At 48.2% G+C, this 26,730-nt stretch overlaps 1 protein-coding gene across 2 annotated transcripts in view; it reads right to left on the reverse strand.

The window, feature by feature from the left end:
• Positions 1-179: 179 nt before the first annotated feature.
• The window catches only part of P2rx7 (purinergic receptor P2X 7), a 35,824-nt gene continuing 9,273 nt past the window's right edge, over positions 180-26,730 (reverse strand). For both annotated transcript variants that reach the window (XM_052168116.1, XM_052168117.1), the window contains exons 3-13: positions 25,610-25,678; positions 22,914-22,986; positions 22,434-22,530; positions 17,605-17,685; positions 16,676-16,805; positions 15,079-15,215; positions 10,614-10,704; positions 8,849-8,914; positions 8,476-8,625; positions 5,887-5,988; positions 180-2,858 (exon numbers count right to left, since the gene is read on the reverse strand). In XM_052168116.1, the coding sequence (XP_052024076.1) occupies positions 2,361-2,858; positions 5,887-5,988; positions 8,476-8,625; positions 8,849-8,914; positions 10,614-10,704; positions 15,079-15,215; positions 16,676-16,805; positions 17,605-17,685; positions 22,434-22,530; positions 22,914-22,986; positions 25,610-25,678 (1,494 nt within the window). In that variant the 3' untranslated portion in view covers positions 180-2,360. The remainder of the gene's footprint in view (positions 2,859-5,886; positions 5,989-8,475; positions 8,626-8,848; positions 8,915-10,613; positions 10,705-15,078; positions 15,216-16,675; positions 16,806-17,604; positions 17,686-22,433; positions 22,531-22,913; positions 22,987-25,609; positions 25,679-26,730) is intronic.

A 26,730-nucleotide genomic window follows, 5' to 3' on the forward strand; every position in this document is an offset into this window, starting at 1 on the left:
GCCTTCATCACGATAAGCACCGCAGGTCACAGGTTGTCATTGCTCAGATCATCTGATCAGTGTCTGTGCTCATTATTCCACGGGAGGAATAATGTCACCCACCCCCGGGAAAGTGAATGAATTCATTAAGATTTGGGACTCTTCTGAAACAAAGGAATCAAAAATAAGTCTTTAATGAATGAATTTAAATCAAGTTTTATTATTAAAACAGTTAAAAAAAAAAAAACCCTTACATGGCCAACCTGAAATTAGGATGAGTTTAGAAGATGGTTCCCTTTAAAGAGAGACGTGAGATCCACCCTGCGTTGGACACGACGTCGGCTGGTCTGTGTCAAGAGACAGCTCTCAGTCCTGACCGAGGAAGGTGCGGACACTGGGCAGCTGACAGAACAAGAACCTTAGCCTGCAAAATGAGCTGCCGAGGCCTCCCTCACAGCACTGCCCACACAGTAGACCGCAAATAAAGATGCAAGTATCATTGCTGCTGAAGAGAGGGTCATTCTGTCCACAGAGGGCAGGGCCACCCTCAGGAGAGCACCAGTGGCCAAGGCAAGAGCAAACACTGGAAGGGTCCAGTGGTCTCCCTGTCTGATGCCCTAACAAGGTGACGAAAGTACACTAGGAAGGAGGCTCAAAGATAAAGCGTAAAGACTCGAAGGCCACAGGAAGCGAAACCTGGAGCTCTTATATATATAGAATGCTTGGAGTAAAAAGCTCAACTCTGGGGTCAAATACTGTCCACTTCTTAAAAAAACATCTCCAAGCGTGGTGGTGGTGCTGCATACCTGAGGCTGGCCTTGAACTCAGAAATCTGCCTGCCTCTGCCTCAGGTTTACTCCTCTCCCAGAAGCTTGGGCTGCTTTCTAACGTAGCCTTCAGATTGCCTCGGACTCACTTGCTGTATAGTCCAGGACATTAAAGGCACAGAGGCAGCTTTTAACAGTGTACTGGCTGGTTTTGTGTCAACTTGACACAGGCTGGAGTTATCACAGAGAAGGGAGCTTCAGTTGGGGAAGGGCCTCCATGAGATCCAGCTGTGGGGCATTTTCTCAATTAGAGATCAAGTGGGGAGGGACCCTTGTGGGTGGTGCCATCCCTGGGCTGATAATCTTAGGTAAAGAGAGCAGGCTGAGCAAGCCAGGGGAAGCAAGCCAGTAAGGAACATCCCTCCATGGCCTCTGCATCAGCTCCTGCTTCCTGACCTGCTTGAGTTCCAGTCCTGACTTCCTTTGGTGATGAACAGCAATGTGGAAGTGTAAGCTGAATAATCCCTTTCCTCCCCAGCTTGCTTCTTGGTCATGATCTTTGTGCAGGAATAGAAACCCTGACTAAGACAACCAGTTTCTGACAATTCAAGAAGTCCTATGATCTAAGCAGTCACTTGGATCATAGGATAACAATGAGGGTCAGACTGTATCTTGTATGCAGTTAGATTCTATGGTTTCTAGTCTGGTTGATGTGACCTCTTACAACTGCCCAATAGAAGTAGTCGCTACATTTTGTAGTATCAGTCAGCATCTCTTGTTCCAGTTGCCTATTGCTGTGTGACCTCCCCTCCCCCAAATGTAATGACTTAAGGCAGCAGAGTGGTCCTCTGGGCTGGCTGGGCAGCCGGCTCCTGCAGTGTCAGCCACGTGCCTGGAATCACCTGAAAGGCATAGCTTCTCTCCCTGTGTGGTGTCTGCACTTAGACGTGACGAGCTGGCTCAGGTTGGGTACTTCTCCCTGGAGCTGCTCCTCCAGTCGGACTCTTGAGTCGCCTGGCTTCCTCTCAGCAAGAGTTCCAAGCACAGGAATCAGAAGCTGTTAGCCTCTTAAAACAAGGGCCCGAAATAACAGATGTAACATCACATACGCTACTGGATGAAGCCCCCAGAGTCGCCCATAATGGGGGGGGGGGTAGAAACAGTGCCTTTGGGTCCTGAGGGTTGGGTGAGGGGGTGAGGCTGTCAAAGAATTTGTGGCCATATTTAATTTCTCAGAGTACTTTCAAATCTCAAAAGGTTTGGTTTTCAGGGTTGGGCCTTTACATCCATGGAGCCGTGTAAACGTGGACGGAAGAGAACACCTTCAGCATATCTGTAATGCTACTTCAGAGAAAGTAGGTCGGGGAAGTCGGGATATGAGGAGCCTGTGTACACATTATAGGCTGAGGGCAGCACCGCAGTCCAGGGTCAAGGGTCAGAGGTCAGGCTCAGGATCCGCATCCGGTTCGCATCCATGTGCAGTCGGTCTAATCAGCTCTACTTCAACACAGCTTACGAGGAAGGAAAACCAAGTTCCCGTCATCCGGAAATGTGTCTCTAGGTCTTTCCAAGAGAAGCCGTATTATGAGCCATCATGATGTGGCAGCCATACCGTTAGTAGGGATACTTGAAGCCACTGTACTGCCCGTCAGTCTTGGGAAACTCCTTCCTGATCCTCCAGCGGCAGCAGCTGGGCAGAATGGCAAAGTCGGCCACGTCCGGGGAGCCGAAGCGCCAGGTGGTATAGCACCTGTAGGCACAGTGCCGCAGCCTGCCGTTGATGGCGTCTTCCTCCAGCTCCAGCAAGGGGTCTTGGTATAGCAGGAGGAGCTGCAGGGCTTCTCTGGACAGCACGAGCTTACGGAAGAGCTTGGAGGTGGTGATACACCGTCCCGGCTTCCTCCGGCAGCACAGCTCCTCCAGGGCCCTGCGGTTCTCCGGGAGTCGAGACGGGAGGCAGTTTCCACACTGGCACCAGCCTGGGCTGTCCCTGGACCTAGGCGCCACCTCTTCGCGGAGCAGCTGCAGTTCCTCAGATTGTCCAGGAATCGGGGGTGAGTCGTGGAGAGACAGGGACAGCCTAGACAGGTCCGAGAAGTCCATCTGGGGTCTCTGAAAAAGTCAAGTTTCCAGACGCATCAGCAACTGCAAGCCCTTGAGCTATAGGTTTGGCAACTCTATCAACCTGAGTAATCGCAGTCAGTGTTACAGCATCTGGCGCAGCTACCGATTATCTAAGGACTGGATCAGGGCTGGGCTGCTATTGAGCCGGGCAGGTGTGAAGAGTGTAAGTACCTGAAGGTGTAAGTACTTCTTGTAGCATAGATGTTTATCTTTGGGAAATCAAGTTCAGAAAAGGCAGCTATCGGCTGGAACAGGGCCTCCCCTCCCCCCTTCTGAGGGTGCGTCTCTTCCTGGGTGATTCGAGCCACATCAAGATAGAGGACTGCCTTCTTCCTGGGACTGGCTCCCTTCTGAAAAGATCTAACTAGTTAGTATGTCTCCTTGTTGACTGACGGAAAAGCAGGAACTCTATGTGCTGCATTTCCCTGGTGCTGGGGCAAAGCCCAGTACGCAGGAGATAGGAGACATTCATTGACACATTCCTACTCTCTTCACACCTGCCAGACTCTCTCGACTGGCATAACCATCTGTTATCTTCCAAAGAAGTTGCCAGAATGGCCATGCCTAGGATCCGTGACATACGCCTTTATTCCCTGGATGAAGACCTGAGTCAAATACATTCAAACTCTATGGTTTATGCATGTGAACAGTAATAGCAGCACCATTTGTAATAGCCAAAAGGCCAAAACAACCCCAGCATCCACCAACCAGTGGGTGGGTGAGCAGACCCTGATCTATTCAGGCAGTCTGTCTATTCAGGAATACTATCAAGCCACAAAACAGACTGAAACGGGCACACACACAACACTAACAGCGAGCCTTGACATCACAGTACTAAGGGACAGAGGTGCTACAAAGTGTCACATGGTATATGACCCATCCTATGCAGATTTTCGAGAGGAAAGAGACCAGTAGGAAGTACGTGAGCAGTTAACAGGGGCAACTGGGAACGGGAAGTGACTGCTTGATGAATACAGGATTTCTTTTTTGTTTGTTTCTTTTTGTTTTTTCGAGACAGGGTTTCTCTGTGTAACCCTGGCTGTCCTGGAACTCACTCTGTAGACCAGGCTGGCCTCGAACTCAGAAATCTGCCTGCCTCTGCCTCCCAAGTGCTGGGATTAAAGGTGTGAGCCACTACAGCCTGGCAAATACAGGATTTCTTTCTAAGAATATACAAGAGCTCTGGAGCTGGTGGCCTTGACTGAATAGCATTGTGACATATGGACCATCACTGAATCATTACATCATTACCTAAAATGGTAAATGGTTACAGTTTTAAACACTTAAGAACCGTCTTGGTTTTTTTTTGTTTGTTTGTTTGTTTGTTTATTTTTTTGTAGCCCAGGTTGACCCCAAACACTATGTATGTAAGGCTGGTCTTGAACTCCTGATATTCCTGCCTGAACCTCACCAATGCGGGCACTACAGAAATGTATCAGGACACTCAGCTAAGTAGTTCACTTTCTGCCCATATTCCGCAAGGACATTACAAGAAAGGAAAATTTCAATCAGGTTCTTCCCCAGATGAACTATAAAAAATCCTATATAATGTAATCAAGTCCATTAGTAGTTACTAAGTAGTTACAAAGAATAGCATATCACATTTAAAATGGGAAGTTGTGCTGGGCAGTGGTAGCTCCTCTAGTTCACTCCCTGCCACAGGGAGTGCTGAGACAGGAACCAGGCAGAGGCCTGTGCTTCCACAGTAGTGAGGCAGCCTGCTGGGCCTAGCCAGGGGGAGGGTTCTTCCCTGAAGCCTCCAGGGGGAACCAATGCCCTACGAAGACTTCAACTGCAGCCGGTTACCCTCTGGACTAGCAGAGTAAGCCTGATGTTTTTACACTACTTCATTTGTGGTCACCGGTTATGGCCACAGGAAATCAATACAGCTGGCAAAGGTCCCCAAGGACCGGAAGTGTGGAGGAGCACAATGAATCCAGCCACTTTGTGGTTGTTTATTGGCATCCACCAACACTGATTGATGTTTGCCACTGTGGCGTGATTGGCATTTGTCGTCCCGCCTCCCCGCCTTCTGTGCTAAAATGGGTAAATAAACTGAATGTTTACAAAGCAGAAACTATAAGAAGTAAGAATGAGGTAACCCCATATGCAGGATCAGGTAGCTCACTAAAATAATATTGAGTGACAGGTCAGACTTGTCACATCGTGCATAAGGAGTCTTTATACACAGTTCAGTTTTCCTTTGTAACTCGGTCTCATTTGATTTCCCAGCTGGTCTGAACTCCTGGGTCCAAGTGATCTCCCTGCCCCAACCTCTCAAGTGCTGGAGTTACAGGTGTAGACAGCTGTACCCAACTCGCACAGGTCAAATTTATAAAATGAGGATGGCAATTTAGAAGAGACATAGAAGGGACTTTTGGGAAAATCAGTCTTTCTCTGTCTCTTCTCTGGATAAATACTGTACTATGAAATCCCAGCGATCAGGAGGCAGAGGCAGGTGGATCGTCATTTTTGAGGTCAGTCTGGTCTACACAGTGAGTTCCAGGGCAGGCAGGGCTACACAGAGAGACCCTATCTCAAAAAAAAACAAAAACAAAAACAAAAACAAAAAAAAACCAAAAAAAAAAAAAAAATAAACCAACCAAACTAACTCCTACCCCCTCCCAAACCTCTATTATAAGCTATACTCCTAGCCTTTTAATTTTAAATCATTTTAATTAGATTGTGTGTGTGTGTGTGTGTGTGTGTGTGTATGTGTATGTGTATGCATGTGTACCACAGCGAATGTAGGGGGATCAGAGGCTAACTTGCTAGAATTGGTTCTTCCCCTCCCCCGGTGGGTCCCAGGAATCCAAATCGGGTCATCAGCAACTGCCTTTACCCTCTGAGCCATCCCACCAGTCCCCAAACAACTGATTTTTTTTCATGTGGATGTTGGGTCCACGAGCATGTTTATTTTGCTAAAATTCATCAACTGTGATTTATATAAATATCTACAAGTGTTTATATCGAAGAGCAAAGCTCTCCTAAAAAAAGACTCGATGTTTTCACTTACGGGAATTTCTTGGCCTCTGACAACTTGCAGACTTTTCCCAAGCAGCTGCTGGTCCACCATCCGAATGTGGGGCTCGTCCACAAAGGACACATACTTTAGCGTCTAGGAAATGAAGGTTAGAAGGTTTGCCAGTTTCTGCACAGAAGTCTCAAGAACCGCCTCTTCAGACAAGGGTGAGCACATCTGCTCGTCACATTTGCCACATGACAAGGCAGGTTAAAGACCCAAAGGGGCCGGGCGGTGGTGGGGCACACCTGTAATCCCAGCACTCTGGGAGGCAGAGGCAGGCGGATTTCTGAGTTTGAGGCCAGCCTGGTCTACAGAGTGAGTTCCAGGACAGCCAGGGCTATACAGAGAAACCCTGTCTCAAAAAAATCAAATCCAAAAAAAAAAAAAAAAAAACCAAAACAAAAAAAAAAGAAAAAGAAAAAAGACCCAAAGGGAAGTCAGACACAGACCCCCACAGTCCAGCAGGACCCCAGCACTAAGGCTGTGGTCTCCTTAGTTCCATTTGCCCAGATGCCATCTCCGGAGGGTGATAAATTTCACTCACCCAGGCTGGCTGTGGAAATTTTTAGTCACAAAGGTGAACCACTCTTTCTTTTCTTCTTCTCTTCCTCTTCCTTTTCCTTCCTCATTCCTGGCCCCCTCTTTTCTTTTCTTTCCTTCTTATTTTTCCCATCTCTCTCTTTATTTTATTTTATTTTATTTTATTTTATTTTATTTTATTTTATTTTGAAACAGGGTTTCTCTGTGTAGCCCCGGCTATCCTGGAACTCACTCTGTAGACCAGGCTGGCCTCGAACTCACCAATCTGCCTGCCTTTGTCTCCCAAATGCTAGGATTAAAGGCGTGCGCCACCACTGCCTGGCTCCCAATTTTCTTTTCTGAGGCTCAGTCTTATTCTCTGGTCTGGACTAGCCTCGAATGTGCCATCCTCTTTCCTCTGGCTACCTGCTGCCGGCGGCGTTGCAGGCCAGTGCCACCACACGGCGCTTGGCTGGCCTTTTATTTCCATCATGAGCCCACGGACAATGGACAATAAAGAGGGAACTGGGCATTCAGCTGCTGGAAAAACCAGCGATGCCCAGGTGGGGTGAGAGCAGAGTCAGTCTCCATGTTTTCAAGGAGCCAGTGGTTTCTCTGGGGGGGTGAAGGAAGTGCTTCACAAGTCCGAGTTTGTAAAATCAAACAACACTTATGTGCCTCCTCTACTCTAGGCTCCGCCAGAAGCCGTCAGCAGCCATGACTGCCAGTGCTCCTGTCTGTGTCCCAGACCCACCTATGCATGTAAACATGTATATGTGCGACATATACATCCAGAGAAGGTATAGAGTATGTAAACAGTTATCCTTTTAACCTATAAATTGTGACATACAGTTATTTGATTTACTTTTCCCCCCTTTAAACAAAATCATCTCATGTCACTGGCTCTACCTTAGTGACTGTAACAGATTCCAAGGTCAGCCAGCCTGGGGGGGGGGGGTCTGGGGAAGACCCTCAGCTCTACCATTTATTGTCTGTATGACTTAGGGTAAAGTCAAGTTTAACCTCTCCTCTTCTCTTCTCTTCTCTTCTCTTCTCTTCTCTTCTCTTCTCTTCTCTTCTCTTCTCTTCTCTTCTCTTCTCTTCTCTCTCTCTCTCTCTCTCTCTCTCTCTCTCTCTCTCTCTGTGTGTGTGTGTGTGTGTGTGTATGTGATAGCCTAGGCTAGCTTTGAACTAAAGGCAATCCACCTGCCTTAGTATCTCTAGTACTGGGGTTATAGACATGAGCCACTGTATCCAGCCTTTTAGGTATGTTTGCTGTTTGAATCAAGGTCTCCAGCATGCCTTAATCTCCTATGCAATGGGATTACAGGCATATGCAACCATATCATATACATACATACACACATATACATATATACATATGTGTATATATATATACATACACTAACCCAGGGCTTTCTTTTCTTTTTTGCTATCAAGTTACCTGAGTCTATTATGGATTTGTATGGCATCTTGCACGATTCGCCCATTTGGGTAGATGTATTTTGTTTTGTTTTTCCTATAAATTATTTGTCTATTTTGCAACACTGGGTACCGAGCTCAGGCCCACACATGCTGAGCCAATCCTCTGTCGCTAAGCTATTCCCCGTCCTCACTCATTATTTGTGATTTAACCAAAATTTAGTGAGCATCCTGAAAACACCCGTTGTGCACGTCTCTCGAGACGGTTTCTCTAGAAAAGTATGGGGAAAATGGAAAAACCGGGCCATAAAGCATCCCTGTCTAAATATCACTGGTCACTGCCAGATGACTTGTTCTCTGAAGCCATTGTGCTTTGTGGATGACAGGGGGTGGGGGCTGTGCCAGTGACATGAATGGCAAAAGCCGGAACATGGCAATTTGTCGCCCAGGATGTCGAGCGTCTCCATTTGTCTCTTCTTTCTCAAAACCAAGGACTCATCAGAGAGTCAGTTGTTTGGGTTGTCAAGAAATGTCCCCACTCAGGGATCACACTGTGATCACGGCCTATTTTTTTCACACATTTCCTAGCCGCCTAGAAGACTCTGTGTGGGGGTGTCTGAGAGCAGAGGCTTGCCTTACCGGCTTGGGCTCCACGATGGGCTCACACTTCTTTCGGTAGTAGTACTCGTTCACTGCGCAGGGCTCACAGCACTTACAGCAGGGGTAAACACTCGACCTGCAGAAGGCACTGGAGTACGTGTTGATGAGCAAGTCAATGCACACAGTGGCCTGTGGAGAAGCAAGCGCCTGCCGGTGAGGCGGCTCTTCCCAAATCCATTTTTCTTCATCGTTTTTCTTGCTACTGTGTTTTCGAGACTGGGTCTCACCACGTAGACCAGGCTGGCCTCCAACTTACAGAGATCTGCCTGCCTCTGCCCTCCTGAGTGTGACACCCCCTCACCCACCCCGAGCTGGATCACTGCCTTAAAGGATGGGGACGAGAACCTCTTACCAAGCCAAAGTAGGACAGGGTGGATCCAATGTACACAACCAGCTGGATGATGTCAAATTTTCCTCCCTGAAACAGAGCAGGAAGTGTTGAGCTCGGGGCGGTGCCTTCCCCCACAAACTTTTGGTCATTGCATCTAGCATGTGCAGACAGCATTGATACACACACTCGAGGGATCACTGTCAGTGTCACAGAGACTGTGAGACCTCGTGCGTCTCCTTTCTGCCATCTGGAGTGTTTGAGAGAGATGTGGTCAGTAAGGGGAGGAGTACCAAAGGGTGTTTTCCATACGAGATGAGGGTTTCAGACAAGCTCTCCCATGGCATGTGATTATCTGGGCAGCAGAGATGTCTACATGCGTCTTATTTATTTATTTATTTATTTATTTATTTATTTATTTATTTATTTATTACTTAGTGCATATGAGCACACTGTAGCTGTCTTCAGACACACCAGAAGAGGGCATCTGATCCCATTACAGATGGTTGTGAGCCACCATGTGGTTACTGGGATTTGAACTCAGGACCTTCAGAAGAGCAGTCAGTGCTCTTAACTGCTGAGCCATCTCTCCGGCCTGCATAAGTCTTCTTATTGGTCTCTTCAAGGTCCCTTCTCAGTGACTTTTTTTTGTTAAATTTTATGGATTCTTTTCTCTACCTTACATCCTTCCTTCCTTCTTTTTTTTTTTAAAGATTTATTTATTATATGTAAGTACACTGTAGCTGTCTTCAGACACACCAGAAGAGGGTATCAGATCTCTTTACGGATGGTTGTGAGCCACCATGTGGGTGCTGGGATTTGAACTCATGACCTTTGGAAGAACAGTCGGTGCTCTTACCCACTGAGCCATCTCTCCAGCCCCCTCCTTCCTTCTTATTTATTTATTTTATTTTTTAGGTAGAGTCTCACATTTTAGAAGCTCACATATCCTAGGGTGGTCTTAAACTCCATATCCTCCTGCCTCTGAATTTCAAAAGCTGGGATTTCAGGTGTGCACCAGTTTATGTGGTGTTGGAGATCAAACCCAGGTCTCCTCATAAACACACATTCTACCAGTGACACACCCCCTAGCTCAGTACTCAGTATCAAATCTGTTTGTCTGTCTGTCTGTCTGTCTGTCTGTCTGTCTGTCTATCTATCTACCCAGTGTGTGTGGCAACCATGATATGCGCATGCAAATGTATACAGGTGTGCTTGTCCATACAAACGTGTAGAAGAGGTTGATTTTGGAAAATCTTTCCTCAGTTGATGATTTGGGTGATTGATTTTATGTACCCCCAGGGTTGGGGTTACAGGCATGCACTGCCATGCCCAGTCTTTTACCTGGGCTCTGGTGGTCTGAACTGAGGTCTTCATCTCTGTCCAGTAAGCACTGTATCCACTGAGCCATCTCCCCAGTTCAGTATTAAAGTATTTGAAAAGTCGACTAACGGAGCTGGGCGTGGTGCTGCCCGCCTATAATTCCAGCCCGTGGAGGGCCGAGCCAGGGAGATAGAGGATCCAAGGCCGTCTGGCTATGCTGCAGAAGCCTAACCCAGGAAAAATAAAATGAAGCTTGGATCTTTGAATTCTTCCTCCGTCACATTCCATGTTTTCAGATGGTTTGTACATCAACAGATCCCCAAACACATCTCCTCCTCCTCCTCCTCGCATCCCACATGTGGGCAGTATAGATCCAACTACTGACAGCAAAGCTAGCATTCATTCCCCACTATATCCGTGATTAGACAGCCATAGGACGGAGGCGCTGGGACCAGGAGAGACTTACAGTGCCAAAAACCAGGATGTCAAAACGGACGCCAAAGGCTTTGATCAATGTCCGCTTTTCCACGTTGTTCTCCTTGTAGTACTTGGCGTATCTGTGAGAGAAAAGCAGCCATCTTTATAGCATCCTCTCTGAAAGCGCTTGGTGTTTTACGGGGAGAAAGAGCAAACCAGTAGGCATTCCAGTCTTCCTCGTCTGCTCCTGGGGCTAGTCTAGATCGTAATGGAGGGCAAAGATTGTTGGGGGTGGGGACTATTCAAAAAGGGGGCCCCTGGACCTGAATGAATACCAGACAGATTTCAGAAGGTCTGAGTGGCTCTAGAAGTCTGCCTCGGTACAGGCTGGTGTCAAATTGGTGAGGGGCACTGGACAAGGTGCTTTTCTGCACATAATGGATTAAATAGTGCCCCCCAAAGAAAGTAAGCTCAAGTACCTACCGCCAGGTCAGCGCCACGATTATCACCATATACAGAATTTTTGCAATTGTAAATGAGCACCTCAAGATGAGATTCCCTTGGGTTCAGGGTGATCCTACATCCCCTGATTTAATCCTTACAAGTTAAATGGAGAAGCCATTCAGGATGAAAGCAGAGATTGGAATGGTTCAGCTACAAGGTGAGAGATTCCTGGAGCAGATAGAAGTGGAGGGGGTGAGAGAAGATCCCTTAGGCCTTCAGAGAGGGGGGCTTTGACACTTGGTCTTCTCAGACTTCTAGTCTCTATGAGAGAATGAATGTCTACTTGTCCTACGCCATTTATAGTAGTAATCTGCTACAGCGCCGAAGGAAGCTAATACGTATCCATACACATTCTGGACCCAAGAAGTGCATCTTATCTCCCCTGTGTCACACATAAGTCAACTGAATCAGGCGCTTACCTGAAGGAGGACATTCTGTCATGTATCTTCCTCATTTTAGTGAGTGAGTGTGTGAGGAGACCAGGTGTCTGAATCGGGAATCTTCCTCAATCTCTCTACTTTATTTCATCAGACCTGGTCTCTCTCTCAACCTTCTGAACACCAGTTTGTTTGGACCAGCCAGCAAGCCCCTGGAATACCCGTCTCTGCTTGCCCAGCACTGGGGTTTTAGGCACCCACCCCTAGGCTTGGTTTTCTACACCGGTGCTGAGGATCTGAACTCATGTCCTCCTGCTTGCACGGCAAACACTTTTCTGACCGAGCCATCTCCCCAGCCCCCATAAATCTTTTCCTTGAGGACCAAGTTACATAATGAGAACTTTTAAACTTCCTGTACAAAAAGAAAGCTATATTTTCCCCCAAATTCCTCATATAGCCAGTCATTTCCTTTTCCTTTGTGATGCTCTTTGAAAACAACTTGTCCCCTGCCTATCAGAACTCCACAATTTATTTTTGGCCAAAGACTTCTCCTGGTGCTCATTCAACAACAAATTGGCTAACGCTTTATTCTAAAAGAATACTGACGTCACCGTGCCTTTGGGTCTCGGGAGAGCTCAGATCCCACCAGGACTGAATGTTCTTAGGTTTAGCTCTGAGACCAGGAGGATGCTGGCTAATGCTTGGTTGATACACTCCCTTTGCATGCTTTTGTCTGCCTGCTTAATAAAAATGCCCAGGACAGTCAGGGGAGCATTCGCCCTGTCCCCTCTTCCTTGCTAGTGGCCACAGCCTATTCAGAATGCCACCCTATTTGTCATGGATGATCAAAACATTGCCTGACCTAAGAGCTTCTTCCTGAGCTCGGGATGAGACTTCACTGACCCCCAAGGAAGCAGAAAGCCTCAGCCAGCTTGCTGTTGAGTCAAAGGTCTCTACAGGGGCTGGGCATAAAGCATGCCAGTCACATATAAAGACATAAAGGAGTGGCAAGGAGAGTGACACCACAAAAGCCATATGCTCTTTCTACACAGGCCGGTGGCCAGGTCCCACCAATGCTGTCATATGGGATATGAGCCCAGTATTATTAAAAATTGTAAACCTTTTGTCAAGCACTTTAGATTCTCAGGGAAAATAGCCCAGATCTTTGTGTAGACTATCACAAAGTTTAAAACATTCTGCACATGCAAAAAAATTAATGGAGTATCCAGGTGATCTTGTTCCAGTGATGGTGTTGGCTAAGTCGGAGAGTGAGGTGGGGCACTGGGATACTTGGTACTGGATACTCCAGTGAGGCCTGTGACCCAGGATCCGGGATGGAGCTCTGAGGATAGGTGTCCTGTTCAGACTCCAGCTAACAGCAGAGCCCCTGGAGACTTGTGAAGAGGCAGGTCATGGGCCCGCCCCCTGTACAGTCTGACTCAGGCTGAGAATCTAGGCTAGGCCCAGGAATGTGCAAGTTTGTGTCACTGAGCTGCTGGTGATGAGGGATGTTTTTCGAAAGCTGCTAGTCCAGGCTCTAGACTTGAAACGGATCCACAGACGCTACTTTACTCTGCAGGTTGCTTCTCGGAGCTCAGGCTCCTGTTTTCTTCACTAAGAAAGAGAGCCGGGCCTGCAGGAGAGCCTGTTCTGAGGGCCTTCCCTGGTCACGTATGCCCATCCCACTACCTTGCTTAATTTTCTCCAGAGCATTTTACCATCGTTAGATGTACAACACATTGATTTATGTTTGTTCTATTGAGATACTATGTACATGTCTAACTGCATAAATCTTAAAGGTTCTGTTCAATGGGGGGGGGATGTTGTAGGTTGTTTTTTTTTTTTTTTTTTTTTTTTTTGAGATAGGGTCTCTCTAAGTAGCTCTGGCTAGCTTGGGACTTGCTATATAGACCAGGTGTACTGGCTGGTTTTGTGTGTCAACTTGACACAGGCTGGAGTTATCAGCAACATGGAAGTGTAAGCTCAATAAACCTTTTCCTCCCCAACTTGTTTCTTGGTTATGATGTTTGTGCAGGAGTAGAAACCCTGACTAAGACACCAGGCTATCCTCAAGCTCACAGAGATTTACTTGTCTCTGCTCCTGCATGCTGGACTTAGACTTATACCCCCATGTCTGGCAATGAGTTTTGACGAACGAAAACGTTTATCATGCAAATTCCTTCAACCCAAAGCATTCCATTCCTCAGAAAACTCTTCTGAGTCTTCTTGGAGCCCGGAACCCACTATTCTGTCTTCTTTCATCACAGACGAGTCTTGCCTACTCTTTTAAAATATTATTCTGAGTGAATGAGAGAGAGTGAGAGAGGGTGTGTGTGTGCATGTGTGTGTGCGCGCGTGCGTGTGCGTGTGTGTGCGCGCGCGCACGTGCGCGCGCGCGGGCAGTCTGTCTGTGCAGGCCACGGTACTTATGGAGGAAGAGTGCTTACAGGGGTGGTTGTCTCCTTCTATCGTGTGGATTCTGGGGCTTGAACTCAGTCTCTGGCCTGGCAGCAAGCCCCCCTCCCACCAAGCCATCTCGGCAGCCCGTGTTTTGCCTATTCTTGACCTTCATCTGAGTGGCATCAAGTCATGTAGCACAGACCATTTAGGTCTGGCTTTCAACATAACGCCTGTAGAACTAACTGCCAGGTGGCGGGTGTGTCACTAGGTCTCTCCTTTCTTATCTCACTGAGTAGCTTCGCCCTGTGCTAATACACCGCAGGGAGTCCATTCATCTGTGCTCGGCATTTGGCATCTCATATTTTGCTGTTATGAATAAGACTATCACGAGAATGTGTGTACAAAGCTTTTTGTTTGACTTTCAAATTTTATTTACTTTTGAAAGAGTGAATGGAGATTAAGGAAAAATGAGAGAATTCCTGAGAGTGGGAGAAGCCTCCAAAGAGAAATGCTTGTTTTATTTTGTTTTTTAAAGTTTATCTTTGTTTTATTTTTATGAGTGTTTTATATGTATGTATATATGTATACTTCATATATGCCTGGAGCCCGAAAAGATCAGAAAACAGTATTAGATTAATCCCTGGAATTGGATATATAGACGGTGAGCCATCGTGTGGGTATTGGGAATCAAACCTGGGTCCTCTGGGAGAGTGGCCAGTGCTCCTAACTGCTGAACCATCTCTCCAGCTCCTGTCTTTAAAAATTGTAGCCATTCTGGTCAATGTACAGTTGTATCACTCTTTTCAATTTTAACCTTAACAGGCATGGACGTGTGTGTGTGTGAGTGTGAGTGTGTGTGTGTGTGTGTGAGTGTGTGTGTATGTTTGTGTATGTGTGTGTTTGTGCGCACGCACTCAAGCACGCATGTGTGTGGAAGTCCGAGCACCCTTGAGAGTCGGTTCTATCCTTAGGCCATGTGTGTTCTGAGGATCAAACTCAGGCCTCTTCACTGGCAGCTCACACCCTTACCTGCTAAGCCCTACAATATTATCTTATTGTGGTCTTAATTTGCATTTCCCTAATGAGTAGTAATGTTGATAAGCTATAATAATGTTTTCTTTACTCATATTTTTTGTGTGTGTGCCCTTATTCAAATACAACAGCAAGCATGAGGTAGCGCCTTGGCTTTTCTGTCTGCTGATGTCTTCCCTCCGGCCCGTTTCATACTTTTACCTGAAGTTGTAGCCGGGGACCAAGGACTCATTGGTATACTTGTCATCCAGGCGGCGGAAGCTGTACTTGGGTTGGCAGTGATGGGACCATCTGTCCAGGTTGCAATCCCAGTAGATCTCGATGCCCATGATTCCTCCCTGATGCGAGGGGAACAGTTACAAAGGGAAGTCGATAAATCTGTTGCGTATGGCTTGTGCAGCCACCAGGCACTGTCCTGCTCAGTAATCATCGCAGGGAAGGTTTCCCTCTCTGGGGAAGATACTCATTAAAAGGTTTCAGTGCCGTAAACGTGGCCGGCATACCATGGTGGCGGCAGGCAGACTCCCGGTGCCTCCCATCTGGGGCCTCCACCTCACATTTGCTCCTGAAATGTCACTTCCAGCAAACCATCCCTGCATTCAAACTTCCCTCCTGATACCTCCCTGTTACAGATTAAGATGAACTGGTTAGCTTGGAACCCAGGGGACTGCAGCAAAGGCCTTCTCTGCTTTCTGTCTGAGCTCCCTTAGGAAAAGCTTCAACAGCCGTGAGCAAACGAAGGGGGCCTGGTCTTATGTGCTCGTCCTACAAATGCCCTTCTAAAGATAAGTGGTTTTATAAGAGAGAGCAACCAGGCAACGATGTTGTGTCATACTCATGGTATCTTGGTGGCTAGAGAATTCCATGCCAGCCTGGGCTACCCAATGAGACCCACTCTCAAAGAACCTGAGTCCGGTGGGCCATGGTGGTGCACACCTTTAATCCCAGCATGCCAAGGGAAGCAGAGGAAGAAGGAGCTCTGAGTTTGAAGCCAGCCTGGTCTACACAGTGAGCTCCAGGACAGCCAGGGATACGCAGAGAAACCCACCCCCAATCTCAAAACAAAACCCAAACAAATGAAAACAAGAAGTCACTGTGTTCCCTGAAACAGGATACTTGCTTGCTGGCTTTAAAGATGGCGGAAGGGATGGCCAAGCAATACATAAATACAGGGGCCCTGGGGAAGGAGGGGATGCAAACACAGGCTCTTCCCTGGAGCCTCCCGGGAGCCTTCTGGGAGGCAATGCACTCCCGCTGACATATGGAGGTCACCCGAATCTGGACTTCCACTCTAGGCACAGAGAGAAGACATATGTAACTATTTTTTTAAAAGATTTTTATATTTATATTATGTATGTGAGATTTATATTATGTATGTGAGTACACTATTCCTGTCTTCAGACACAGCAGAAGAGGGCGTCAGATCCCATTACAGATGGTTGTGAGTCACCATGTGGTTGCTGGGAATTAAACTCAGGACCTCTGGAAGAGCTATCAGTGCTCTTAACCATTAAGCCATCTCTCCAGCCCCAACATCTGTTATTTTAAGCTGGCATGTTAGTGGTAAGTTGCTACCGCAGTCAGGGGAGAAATGCACCAAGTGGCTCATTCAGGACTGTGGGATTCCTTGAAAGAGAATAGGTAAAACCCTGGGTACTGGGTATAGTTTCCCAAATATAAATGTGGGTTGTGACTTCAGCCTCTACCATCAGACACTGTCCCTTGACATTTGACAACCTCCACCCCACCCCTCGCAGCCCCATAAAACCATTGTACAAAGACCAAAGACTTCACCAACCTGAACTGCCACCTCTGTAAAGTTCTCTCCTGCTTCCTGGAAGATGTCCCCTAGTCGGAAGATGGGACACTGAGGGTTCCAAGTCTTGTGAAAGGTGCACGAGGTGTTCATATCGGGCAAGATGTTTCTCCTGTGCAGAATCACAAACAGACACTTAACAACCATCTCTCTAAAGGAAAAACAAGTGGCTGATATTTAGTGCCTGCCGGTTACCGTGGTGTAAATCCCTCCACCTCAGTTGCTACAGAGCTCCCAATGCGACATTATCGAACTTGACATTGATCAACTACAAACAGATTTATGTGAGCCTCGTGGCAGCTCCGGTGTCTGCTGGGGACCCTTGTAGAATGTCCTCTTACGCTGTGCTAAGAACAATCGTTGTACCAATAGCATATTGTAGAACTGGTGGGCCATCACTCCCCAGGACTGTGGCCTCCACCTCTGTTGCCTTGGGTAATCTGCTGCTATCCGGGCCAGATGGCTTGCCCAGGCAGAGCACCCACCGTGTCCTAAGGATACTCAAAATGGTTCTTGGGTGAGATGAACGTGGTGAGGAGCTCAGTCCTCCTGCTCCAGGCCCATGGGTGAGGCTGGAGAGGGGCTTGGCTGTCGTCAGCCTAGAGCTGAGAGTAGCTCTGACTGAATGACAGCTCTGGGAAGAAGGAGAGCAGGAACCACTCAGCAAAGACATTTCCAGACTCCTGATCCATGAGAGAGAGGGAGGGAGAGAGAGGGAGGGAGGGAGGGAGAGGAGGAGGAGGAGGAGGAGGAGGAGGAGGAGGAGGAGGAGGAGGAAGAAGAAGAAGAAGAAGAAGAAGAAGAAGAAGAAGAAGAAGAAGAAGAAGAAGAAGAAGAAGAAGAAGAAGAAGAAGCAGCAGCAGCAGCAGCAGCTTTTGTGGCACGGACAGCCAGGCATCAGAGGTGCTTACGTCGTATAGTTGTGGCCGGGAAAGTCGATATTGTTCTTGATGAGCACAGTGAAGTTTTCAGCGCCCCTTAAGAGTGCAGGCCTGGAAGAGAAAGACGAGAAGGAACTGTGACCTCAGGGACAGAGTGCATGGACCGGAGAGGTTTATGATTTTGTGTTTTCGAGTGAAGAGAAATGAGTAACTTAGTAAAATGTTCCAAAGCCCCCCATGAGCCCAGCAGCTTCTCCAAGAAGCCTCTTCCTGCCTTCTTGAGACCCTCATGGCAACTATGGGGTCACGCTTAATACTGATACAACTGTGTGCTTGGCTGCGTGCGGTGACATGTTAACTTCTGACAACTAGCTCTGCAAGGGAGAAACTGGAAAGAGCCTCAGATGTAGCACTTGGTGATTGCCAAGGCAGAAGCACCCTGGGTCAGTTCCCCATCCCCCACTGGTAAACTCTGAAACTGAGACCTTATGAGCATAATGTCCGGGAGCCAGTGCTGGCCAGCTCTTGAGCAGCCATGTTTGCAGCTTCCTGATAGACTCTAAGTCCCTACAGCCTTTATCACAGGACCACACACAGAATTGTCTATATCATTCATTCATTCATTCATTCATTCATCAGAGGCTTTGGGGAGTATTTAGCTCTCCACCAAGTTAAAGGAACCAAAATTCCAGGCCACGGGAGGGGGACCTTGGGGTTCTCAAAATAAGCGATCGCCATAGTTGTTGCTTGCTCGCCGTAAGTAGCTGATAAGAGCGTGTTGCTGACGTGATAACACCCTTTGTGCATGGGGAAAGCAAGCTGGAGCGGACCTGGAGATTTCCTCCATGCCGGCTAGTGCCCGAGAGCGCTATGCAGGCCACTGAGCGAGCAAAGTCCTCAGCTTATTACTCGGCAGTGAACTCTGCGTGTTGCAATACCAAACTGCCAAGCAAGATTTGCAATATAGTGGATGTGAGGCCCCACCACACAGGAGCGACTTCCTGTCTGGTCCTACAAACCTGGTCAAAAGCCCATGGCTTAGGTCAGAGGCTCCAGGGAGACCCTGATACTGTTTTTCTAAATGAACATCTCAAACCACCATCTATGTATTTGCTTCTACCCCCGTGAAGGCTCAGTCAGAGAAGCATTTTTTTTTTGCAGTGGACAGCAGTGAATGCGAAGACCGGTCCAAGTGCTTAGGAAAAATAATGGTTGAACAATCAGCCCTAAATGGGACATTTGTATCGCCTACTCCCTGCAGGGTCAGGAAGTATCTGGGAAGAGAGTGTGGGAAGGATGTTAAGAAGCCGAGGATGGGGACTAGAGCTGTTTCCTGGGCATGGCATGGCTGGTGCATTCATAAACTCATAGCAGCTATAGTTACCTAGACACGACCTACAAAAGATCAGCTAGTCAGCATCCCAGCATAGACGGGAGCTGGCATCATGATGCTCCACCCACAGCTGAGGAACTGTTGGCAAGCCACAGATGGCTGCCTGAAGAGGGGTCCTTTCTCTTCATGCTGAGGTGAATGAGCCTACACCCATGTTCATGCAGACACAGCTAACTGGACTCAGTGAATTATTTAAAAGGAGGCGGGGCACGAATGGGGCGGGGCATGAAAGGGGCGGGGCATAAAAGCAGAAGGAGAAAGTATTTGAGAAAGGGACCCAGGGAGAGTGGGAAGGGAAATTTGGGTTATATATGATTAAAATACATTATACATAATATGCACGAAACTATCAGAATAGGTTTTAAAGATGCATGTGTATATATAAAGACTAATTAAATATAAAAACCAAGACTCCGAAAGACTGCAGGATCCTTGCACATAACATTTTTAGCATTTGATTTTCAATCATGCTCTCTGCATGTCTTATCTCGTCTATTACAGAGCAACAACCTTGGGACCTACTTCCCATCTGGTTTCTTTAGATTTTTATTTCATGTGAAGCGGCGCACAGAAGTAACTGGAGAAAGTCCATTCCTTGATGGCTATCCTGAATGAGTGCAGAGTTATCCGAACCATCGAACCTGGTTCACGTCTCATGTGAGGAGACTGTTTGCCTAAAGTCCTGTCAAAATGCTACCCAGGAAGCTGGTTTAGTGATTTATGCCTGGAATCCCAGAGCTCAGGAGGCTGAGGCAGGAGGATTACACAATGCAGCCAGCTTCAACTCCACAGTAAGACCTTGTCTCAAAAAGTAACAAGAATAAACAGACAAACCCCTCAGCAGGTATTGTGGTATTTAAGCACTGAGGAAGGCAGAGGCAGGTGGATCTCTGTGAGCTTGAAGCCAGCCTGGTCTACAGAGTGAGTTCTAGGCCAGCCAAGGCTACACAGTGAGACCCTGTCTCAAAGACAACAGCGGCAACAACAGAAAGAATGAAGGACAAAGCCCGGGGCAGGCGTGTGGAGATGCACAGATTCGCCTGATGACTGAACTGGTGGCAAAGCTGAAAGTTCCGAGCAGAGAGTCTTCCGGGAGGCCAAGCAGCCCGGGTCTAGGCTGGGCGCCCACCTACAGTGCAGACCCGCTGCACAAAGAAATTTCCCTGACCGAGAAATGGAACTGGAATGTCAACCGAAGGCCAGAAAGGGTGGTCCCGCTGAGCTGCACCCTGGCACTGGATGGCGGGGTCGATCTCTGCCTGAGCCGCCTGCATGTCAGCTGGGGGTCTCTTGGTCCCACGTATAAAGTGGTCCTGAGTCCTGGGAAGTCTGGGGAGCCTTAAAGCATAAGTGACCATGAGATTAAAATCAGGGCCAGTGAGACAGCTCAGGGGGTAAAGGTGCTTCACCAAGCCCGAGTTCGCTCCTGGGACCCTCAGGGAGGAAGAATCAATCAGTTTCTTCAAGTTATCTTATGAGGTCCAGATGCACAGTGTGGCACATACACAAACAAATAAATGTAGATAAATAAGGGTAATGTAATAAATTAAAAATTAGATGTATTTTCGATTAAAATTCCATTCCTTATTCCATGTGTTTAATCACCATAGGTAGCTGGTGGCTCCCAGATTGGACACCATGGTTACCAAACGTTCCCATCACTGAAGAAAGTTCTATTGGACAGAGCTGTCTAGAACCAGTATACTACTAGGAGGAGTGTGGTGTGTGTGTGTGTGTGTGTGTGTGTATGTGTGTATGTGTATATGTGTATGTGTGTATATATGTGTATATGTGTGTATGTATATGTGTGTGTATGTGTGTATGTATGTATATGTGTGTATGTATATGTATGTGTGTGTATGTATGTGTGTATGTGTGTGTATGTATGTGTGTATATGTGTGTATGTATGTATATGTGTGTGTATATGTGTGTGTGTATGTGTGTTGTTCATGTGTATAGGTGTGCAGGTCTCAGAATCCTCACGTGTGGATGCTGGAGGCTGATACCTGGTGTCTTCCTCAGCCACTCTCCACCTTATTTTTTGAGGCAGTCTCTCACTGAACCCGGAGCTCACTGATTGGCTAGAGTAGTTGGCCAGCAGCCAGGGATGCTCCTCAGTCTGTCTCCTTGGCTGGGACTACAGCCGTCAGGCCTGCCGGGCAGCACTGTACCTGCTGAGAGCCCTCTCCAGCTCTGCTTTCTCATGTCCTCCGTCATTTAATATGAACACCCATGCGTCAGAACAAACAAAACAACCCTGCTCTGGGTCCCAGAGCAGCCACGATGGCCAGGGTCACCTATGGGTGCTCTGGGTCCAGGATTACTGTAACACATGAAGGGCTGTGTGGGGCACGCGAACCGTGCCACCAGAAGAATTGGCATAGAGTTGGTGAGGTGGCGCATGCTCAAACCCCAGAAATCTCATGTTTGAGACCAGTAGGAATCAAGCTATCTCCCTCCCTGTTTCCATGGCTGCATCAGAACACGTTCTGGAGATACCCAACCAGTGGACAGTCGTGTATCACAGCATGGGGAAGTCTTCCCCATGTAAATAGAGCATCGCTAGTGTCTTAGGCTCAGTCAATAGAATGTGTTTATCCCCAAATCCCATCCCACTCCCCGAGGTTCATAGAGTCCCTGCCCACATGGAATAACACACAAGTTAAGTCACCAAGGATTGTCTGAGACCGGCTGTCTTTACTGAGCTGTAACTCTTGGTGGACAGCTCTCTCTCCCCAAAATACTCATTGCTGGACTTTTGGGCCCCACCTCCCTGGCCAGGCTCCCACCACTCAGAGGCTCACACCTGAGCACCAGCACTTGACATTGTCACCTGCCCCTCGCAGGCCACCTGAACCTCTTTATTCCTTTTCTTCTTTTTTAAAATTTAAGGTTTGTTTTATGTATTTAAATACGCTGTAGCTATCTTCAGACACACCAGAAGAGGGGGCATCGAATCCCATGACAGATGGTTGTGAACCACCACCCACCACGTGGTTACTGGGAATTGAACTCAGGACCTCTGGGAGAGCAGTCAGTGCTCTTAACCGCTGAGCGGTCTCCCCAGCCCCTCTGCTCCTTTTCTAAGAGCAGTAACACTTATGTCATTCCCAGCCAGCAGAGTTCTGTGGACCCCTTTACCCCTCTCGTCCCAGGCCTCACTTTACCTTCCCTTGTCTGACATACAGCAGCATGTGATGTCCTGGAGGGAAGAGGCAGACTGTAGACCCCACTTGTCCCAGACTTTGCCCTATCCTCTCTGAGCTGGTATATCTGTAGCATCCGGGCAGCCCACCAGAAGAGGTGAAACCCAGAACCGCAGAGCTGGGGTAGCCTTCCCAGAGATGGCATAGAGATCTCCATGCCCGAGCTTTGCAGCCAGGGTTATGTTGATCAGAGCTTAGGAACCCTGGAAAAATTAGCACTGCCAAGGCCACTGTTTGTGACCCCAACCATGCAACTCACCGGGGGGCTTCCTTCCCCTCCTCAGCAGGACACCAGGCAAAGACTTCACAGGTCTTCCTCGTCTGGTCGTATGGGATACACCTGCCAGTCTGGATTCCTACAAGTTCCAAGGGGTTGAAGAACCACAGATGTGACTGTACCGGAGAGGAATACCTTCAGGGGACACCATGCACTCAGCCCATGTGTAGACTCTGCACTCTTAAGCCCCGGCAGCTCCCTCATCCGTGAACCCTACCCTCATCACAGATGCACCCCAAGCCAAACTGAGCCCTTGACAGTCCATACTTAGAAAGTCCCACTTATAGACTTCAGCTGGGGATGAATCAGGGGACAGACACAGTCCCGCCTGTGTGGTGGAGCAAAAGGCAGCCGAGACTAAGGACCGGAAGAAACTGGCCATCATGAGCATCACAAAGAGAGCGTCACAAAGATGCCAGACCACCCCCTCTCAGCAGTCCAGGGAAAGACATAGAAAAGTACCTTTGCTCTGCGGGTCCATCCATCCCTTTTTACAACCCTTGTCAGAATAGCACTGTACACCGCGGCTGGGGTACTGCGGGAAGAACAGAGAGTAAGCATTGCCTCAAGATGCCACAGACACCTGCTCAGAACCAGTCACTGCAATACTACTCACAGTGGCCAGAAAGGGAAGACAGACCAAATCCATCAGTGCGAGAGGAGACAAGAAAAGGTGGTACATTCATGTGTGTGTGTGTGTGTGTGTGTGAGCATGCACGTGTGTGTTTGCAGTGTACACCAGAGGTCAATGTCAGCTGTCTCTTTCTGTCACTCACCCATATATATATATTTGAAACAGGGTCTCCCACTGAGACTGTAGCTCACCTATTTGGCACATTAGTAACTGCTCTGTCTCCCCAGGCCCCCACATGTGATGTCTTATTCAGCTGGGTCCTGACACATGCTACATTATAGACTCCTTTCACACCACAGTGTGGGGCGAAAGGAGTGAGACGCCAGAGACCACACTCTGTGTGGCTCTCTGGATGGGAAGCATCCTGGACAGGCAAATTCACAGAGACATAGAGGGGCTTGGTGGCTGTCCATGGCTGTGGGGAGGGTGGAAGAGATTGGTTGCCAATGGGACAGTTTGATTTGGGAGTCAAAGTTTCCTTGGGGTGGGGGTAATAGAAGATTTCTGGAATTAGGTGATGGTTTGTACGATGTATACTTGGAAGTCAAAGGTTTTAGAGTATATGATTCTATCTCAACTAAAAACAAGAATAAATCAAAATGTAAACAGAGGTCTTCAAGGCAACCAAGAGGCCCTTTCCAGGATGGTATCTGGGGTAGAAAGCAGGTGGTGAGGTTGAGGGTTGCAGTGGCCTTGCCACCACAGAACCGAGTGAGCAGGCAGATACCATGAGGGCAGCAGGTGACGTGGGGACCAAGGACTCAGCCAGCACGCTCCTGGCTGGCTGGAGAAAATGGGTCAGCTGTGTCTGGGGGCTGAAGGGCAGATAAGGGAAGGGGAAAGACAGCGTTTGCTTTCTGCATTTTTTTGGCTTCATGCAGCGGGTCTAATGGCAGTCTTAGGAAAGACAGAGCAAACACTGGTGCACATGCGCAATAGCCTCTGTTCATTGTGATCTGGGCATTTGTGTCTAAGATCCCGGACAAGGTTCCAGGTCTTGAGTCCTCCTGGGCCCTGCAAGAGCAGCTTTTGTATGTGGGTTGTGCTACCTTGGCAGAGTCATTTCACATCCTTTAAGCTTGGACCCCTCTGTTACAGGAAGGTAACTTGCTTTGTCTGGCACGGCCGCTGTGAGGGTGGGATGGGTTTGGGAAAGAGGGCTTAGCACGTGGTCCTTGCTCAGTGGAGGGCTCACAGTTTTCAGACTCATTTCCTCTTTACTGCCTGGATTGCTTTCTTTCTGTGACCCACCAGGCCCCTGGATTCTTTTCTAAGTAACCCCTAAATTCAACTATGAATCTTTAGTCTGCAAAGTCTGAATCTTTGTAGTCTAACTACCTGCTGGACTCATTATAGGTCTTAATAATCATTGTATGAATGAATGAATGGGTATGTAATGAATTATTTTATACTAATGCTCTTGGGCAGTTATGGTTTTCATTTATCAGTTAGAAAGATCTCCCAGGAAAGAAGCTAAGCCAATTCTGTGTTAAGGGTTGTTTTGGGTCTTGTTTGTTTTGGTTTTTTAATCTTCAAAAGAAACTCTAACATTAGTTTGTGATTGTTGCATGGGTTGGAGGGGTTCTTGATCATTCTCCTGGCTGACAGACCAAGTATTTTTAACCCTCCCGTTTGAGCTGGGCCTATCTGTGATCACAAGAGCTACCAGGAGGCAGCAGAAATAACCCCGTGCCAGCCCCAGGCTTCAGCCTTCTTGGCTCTGGGGTTCCTGAGCTGCAATTTGGGAGTCTGGCTACTCTCCCAGAGGGCGGAAAGACCCTGAAAAGAGAAAAGCCCTTTAAGAGTCCCTGGAGGTGGCGAGGAGCCTGGCACTTGGGAGTCTCCAAAGGAAGCAATGGCAGCTCTGTGAGAAACAAGCCAAATCAACAGAAAAGCCACCCAGCTGAGCTCAGTCCACCACGGAGCTGTGAGCAAAGCCCCAGTCGCTTGAAGCCCTTCTGGTCCGCAGGAGTTTGAATAGCTGGACCACCCCGCCTATATTCAGATGTACTTTAGGGCTTGGCCACATTTGCTGAGCCTATGAGAGATAGAGTATTGACAAAGGAGAGGAGACACCCATCCGGCCGAATGGCCCAGGCCAGAATGTAGTGTAGGTTAAAAGCCCCTCCCCAGAGTCATGTGGTGCCCGCCCTCCAGGTTGCCTGCCTGCCTTGTGGAGGCCCTGGGTTTCATCTGCTGTGTGTGATCTTCTCGGTTCCCATAGCAGCCTGTTTTCTGAGGGCTCACAGTGTATCGTGCTATGTCTTAAGTCTTCTCTGGTATAAAATAGGGCCTGGGAGTCATTCTGAATTTGTGTGGCTCCAGTGAAATGTGGAATAGATGACACACATGCCAGGAGTCATACATACTGTTGTGAGCGGCACAGAGTGCCAGCAAAGGAAAGAAAGATGTTCACACAGGCCCCGGGCTGCAGCAGGAGAGACTGGGGTGGGCAGACAAAGGCTTCTTGGTTCCCAGAATGCATCTCAGCCCTGCGTCCTCTTTGAGTGGGTCCCCTGCTTACCTCAGGACACAGCTTCTGGACTTGGCCTTCTGACTTGAGATAATTTGTCATTACAAAGAACGAATTCCCCTGCAGAGAGAAATGGAGGGACAAAGTCCAGGCCTTTAGGGAACAGAACTCCTTTGGCGTCATAATAAGTTTTGCTAAGTGCCGGGGGCGAGCCTTTGTACTCTTGGAAGCCTTTAGAAATCTGCCGTGGGCAGCAGGGACTTTGTATCAAAGCTGCAGGAACTGTCCTGCTGGGCAAGGGGGAACGGAGGAGCTTTCAAACCAGGGGAGCAGTCATTTTCTGAGCCAGCCTCAAAAGCAGCTGTGTCATTTTCTGACACGTTAAAATCGCATTAAATCAAGACTCCGGAGAGCCGGGGATGTGGAGGTGGGCGTGGGTTGCACCCTGTGCAGGCTGTTCAGATTTCTCAAGGCTTAATGGAAGGCTATGCGGGCTTCCCACTACCTGGGCAATCAGTGGCTTTTGTGGTTTATAGCTAGAAACAAATAGCAGCTTGGGCCTGATGGTTTTGCCAAGTACCCTGGCTTCCCAGGGTGGCAAATGGGCCGCTTTGTTCCTTCTCCATCTGTTTCCTAACTCCTCAGCCCCTCTTTTATTCTCTCTCTCTCTCTCTCTCTCTCTCTCTCTCTCTCTCTCTCTCTCTCTCTCTCTCTCTAACTGCTTTCATTTTCCCTGCTTTGCAAACTCAGCTAGCCACACATTTCTCCGTGGCCTACACCTTTTCTCTCTTTGTCACCACATCCTTTCTTCCGAAAGACTCAAGAATGATCTCCTGGCGACCTTTTCAATAACAGGACACACAAGCTGTGTAGAAGACAAACCCTCCCCCTTCTGAACCCAAGCTGAGCCTGCCACATGGTGACCCCGCTCCTAAAGCAGTGACCCCACTCCTAAAGCCGTGCACCCCGCTCCTAAAGCCGTGCACCCCGCTCCTAAAGCCGTGCACCTCGCCTCGGTGCGAGTGAATGAGATCATGTTTGGAAGGCGCCAGGACAACGTGCTATTTTGAGCAGCCCGGTAGGACTCGATAAAGCAAAGACGCAGCTTCTTTGAGCGGCTGGATGTGACCCAGTTTTGCAATTTTTAGGTTTTCTTCTCAGTTGGGATTTTT

The sequence above is a fragment of the Apodemus sylvaticus genome, chromosome 22 (assembly GCF_947179515.1).
Source record: "Apodemus sylvaticus chromosome 22, mApoSyl1.1, whole genome shotgun sequence".
NCBI classification, from domain to species: domain Eukaryota; kingdom Metazoa; phylum Chordata; class Mammalia; order Rodentia; family Muridae; genus Apodemus; species Apodemus sylvaticus.